Genomic DNA, 3,960 nt, shown 5'->3' on the forward strand with positions numbered 1-3,960 from the left:
CAAAAAAGTTTGCTACATAAAATGTTTTTATAGCTGTTTAAAGGTTACTAAAACTAACAAGAAAACATTAAAATATAAAGAGTAATAGAACATTTCAGTTACAATAATGCAAGAAACCTTATTTTCTGAAGGATTATCAGGGACAAATTATTTTGTAATGTGCTTAGTAAAGGTTAATTTCAAAACTGGAGCAAACTCTTTTGCCCATGTTGGTCAATGGGTAGATTTATTGTTTATTTACTCACTTCTGGAAGTTTAAGAAATCTTTAACATCATTTAAGTAGTATTCACTCCTTTTTTATTCTATTTTTGGCTTTGATTTCGAGAAGAAACATTTGAATGCTTTATAAACCAGATACACTACAATCAGCAGTATCAGTAGTACACAAGATAAAAGAAAAGTATAAACATCCAAGCAAGAAAATTGTAAGAAAGGAACTTCATGTCCTGACGAACGAAGGTGACGGCCGCCATATTTCATCACGTGATCAAGCCAGTAAGCCGCTTTCTCCACAGGAACACCGAATTCGATTTTAAACAGTTCCGAGGCCTTTGTGATGGCCTGCTTGTAGCTCGTGTTGGTGGCCACTTTGAGAATGGTGGATTGCAGTTGGTCTGTACTGACGGTGTTGAGGTCGACAGTCTCTGCCATGCCCTTTACGCGCATGCGCTCGGCGTTGTAGAACTGGTCAATAAAGATCGGCGTACAAACCACTGGCACGGCGTGGAACAGAGCCTCGTACTGACCGTCATTACCACAATGGCTGACAAACACGCGAGTGTTGGGGTGAGCTAGCAGGTCATTCTGAGGTATCCATGACGACGTCAGAATCTTCTTTGAGTTTGGTGACGAAATGTTGGAACGGAAAACGGATTTAAAAGGTAAATCTTTCAACACATTCATGATTTTTTGTGTGATTGGTTCTGGTGGACTAAGGACATAACTACCAAACGATACGATAACAACTCCTCCTTTGGCATCATCCATAAAAGATTTAAACTGCGGTGGCAATGGTTTACCTGGACCTGTAGCTGTTCCTCCAATTAGTTTGACATTGGGCATCGATGGTCTCGGGTAGTCTAGGATGTGTTCCGTGGTAACCAACCAGATCTCAGCTCTTGCTACAAGCATGTCTATAGTAAGGAAAGGCATTTCTGGTGCATAGCGACTGACTGCGTCTTTGTAGGAAAATCCGTCCACCACAGAAGAAAAAACATGAATTACAGTGGATAAAACTCGCGGAAGAAAACTCATATGATGGTTGTAACTAAAAATTGACACTGGTATGTTGCAAGGCTGTAAAGGGATTCGCTGGTAGCACGGGTCGTAAAATGCTCCAAGAAAAGCAAAAGGCACCCCAAGTCTATAAGATATTATCGTCATCATGTTCATGAACCGTACATTGTCGAAAACGAAAAGATCTGGACGCAGTTCTTTAACGTTCTGGAAGAAAGAAGCATTCGTAAGAAGAGTATCACAAAATTGTAAGCCAATAGACATGACCAGACTCCAATCCTCAGACAATCCCTTAAAATAGTTGCCGGGGAAAGCGGCCGTGAACATCTCCTCAAAGTTTATCAATGTCTGATACTCGATGACAGTCAAGTTAGTCGTGTCCAACACCCGCCTGTTGACGATGTAGTCGGGCATGGTCAACCACACCTCGTGACCTTGCCGAGCGAGGGTCCGCGCTACGTTGGTGTGGTAGATGGTGTGGCTGGTGAAGGGCGAGGGCATGAAGACAACTCTCTTACCCCCCACACACAGGGGCAGCACCACGAGGCAGACTGTCCAAAGCAGGAATTGTCTCATTTTCAGGTCTTTGATGCGTTTTTGGTCCTCTGTAACATTACAGAAAGTGTACAAAACATGACGGGTAGGTGGGAGCCTCCTGATGAAGAGTGAATGTTGTCGATGCGTCAGCACGTTTAAATTTATTCAACGAATCGTATAGAAGAACTCTAAAAAACAGAGGCCAGTCAGTTCGATGATTCGTCGATGAAACCGTAGAGCGCATAGCTTGAGAGGAAAACTTATTTTAAAAATGCCATTCGGTGTCTCATATATGTCAGCTCACATTGTCACATCATAACACGCCAAATACAGATACAGTTATCTTATCATATATTCTATATTAAATGCAAGCTACTAAAAAAAAATGTATGAAAGATGAAAAAATTGTTGCGGGGTACTTTGCACTGTTCAGTCAGCCCTAGTCACTGATATACGTTAAAACTGATATACGTTAAAAAACATTCCACTACTTGCTGTAAGAATCTTACCTAAAAACGTTTTTGGATCTTGCTGTCCTCACAACCTTTCAGTCTCCTCTAGTTCAAGCTGCTTTTCAAATGATGCCGAAGAGCGACACTGAACTCATTCACATCGCCTGTCGAGGACTATATTACCCATCTTTAAAAAAGAGACATAGTGTGAAGAGACATCACCTACTGTCAATCTATCGACAGGGCTGTAGACTTTATTGAGTGATAGAACACGTGGACGCCCAGGGACGACAGTGTGAAGCATTGACAGGGAGAAGTGCATGATGCCTTACGTATTTGACCCCATGAGGTCACGATCTTTACCGCAGCAGTGTCAGGTGTTGTTATTTATAATCTACATTTTGCACGTGATACTCTCTCGTCCTTGTCCGACTTTGTACAGTGAACTGAATACTTGGAGTGGCTTCAGTACAACTACAGACACATTGTGTCTGATGTCCAATATTTGTTCTCTCCTAAAGAATATAAATGGGATTATGCGGCAACTGTTAACTTTGGAGTCTTCTGTTTGTTGTTGTTGTTGTTTTTTGTTATTAGACAAACCTTTAATGAGTGTGGCTCTTAGTCTGGAATGATGCTGTGCTCCCGTCTGTGATCATGGGCAGAAGGACTTACAGCTGATAGAGTCAAGGGGACGAGACGAGTCATTAGAAATTTGTTACGTCTACGCTACACAGACTTCAAGCCAGACATTTAAGATTGATGGCTTTTTTAAGGTTACGGAGAATTACTTTACTTATCTTTGATATTATGAGAACAATAATGTATATACTCCAAAATGTCAGACATAAGCTAATGTACAAAATACATTCTCAGACTTACGCACAACCATTCTGATTGACACTCGTATTGTTCTTTCTCACTGTCACCATTGTCTGTTACCTGTGTACACTGTCACAGAGGGGTGACACGAATTAAGCTAACTACTTAGGACAACGTGGGTGGTTAAGCCGTACTTGCTAAATGAGTAACAGTTTTGTATTCTTTTAGACAATTGGAAGAGAGAAGGGGAAGGCAATATAATTAGCCGCAGTCGGCCATAAATTCATTCCCCAGAGAGATATGGTAAATGCAGAGAAGAAACAATCTTCACCTGTGAAGAATGGAGCCTGCGTCGACTGTTGGTGGAAAACTTGGTGTAGAGGCATCGACTATTGAATACATTAACTTGGATCTGATCCCAACATGGAACTGATCCCAAACGAACAAATGTACCGAGTATCTGGGCCTCTGTTTTGTCCATTTATGAATTTCTCAAACTACCCTTTATTTTTGCTTGGGTCTTACGTGCACACGTATTAAAGAAGTCAACTGCATTAATTTTTCTAGTTTTATGAGAAGTTGTAGTGTATTACCATAGAGACATATGCACGAAGATGTCACAAACCTGCTGCGCTACATTTTTTTAAATGTTTTTTTTTTTTTTAACTAGGAAGGGGACAGGGAAAAGTAATTGGAGGGGGGAGGTTGAAAGACTCCCATTACTGGGGCTGTCACTGTCAACATCCTGATGAGTGCCACGCCATACAAGGATGGCCGGCCGGTCTTTGTTGTAGTGAAGTTGGTGTGGATAGGTTTTGTTCAAAGAGCAAAGGAAAGAGTGTTGAAGTGTTTTGGATGTTTGTGGTGTGACTGAGCGAGAAGGGGCAGTCTCCTATGTGTTGTCAGTGCGTC

General features: G+C 41.4%; 1 protein-coding gene across 2 annotated transcripts in view; it reads right to left on the bottom strand.

Moving 5' to 3' along the window:
• LOC112567647 (2-hydroxyacylsphingosine 1-beta-galactosyltransferase-like) overlaps positions 1-3,960 on the bottom strand; it is a 14,891-nt gene continuing 10,931 nt past the window's right edge. The window contains exons 3-4 of one of the 2 annotated variants that reach the window (XM_025244355.1): positions 2,284-2,413; positions 1-1,842 (exon numbers count right to left, since the gene is read on the bottom strand). In XM_025244355.1, coding sequence (XP_025100140.1) covers positions 299-1,813 — 1,515 coding nt within the window. In that variant the 5' untranslated portion in view covers positions 1,814-1,842; positions 2,284-2,413 and the 3' untranslated portion in view covers positions 1-298. The remainder of the gene's footprint in view (positions 1,843-2,283; positions 2,414-3,960) is intronic. The other variant, XM_025244356.1, reaches the window with a different exon arrangement.

Source organism: Pomacea canaliculata, linkage group LG7 (assembly GCF_003073045.1).
Source record: "Pomacea canaliculata isolate SZHN2017 linkage group LG7, ASM307304v1, whole genome shotgun sequence".
Lineage (NCBI taxonomy): Eukaryota > Metazoa > Mollusca > Gastropoda > Architaenioglossa > Ampullariidae > Pomacea > Pomacea canaliculata.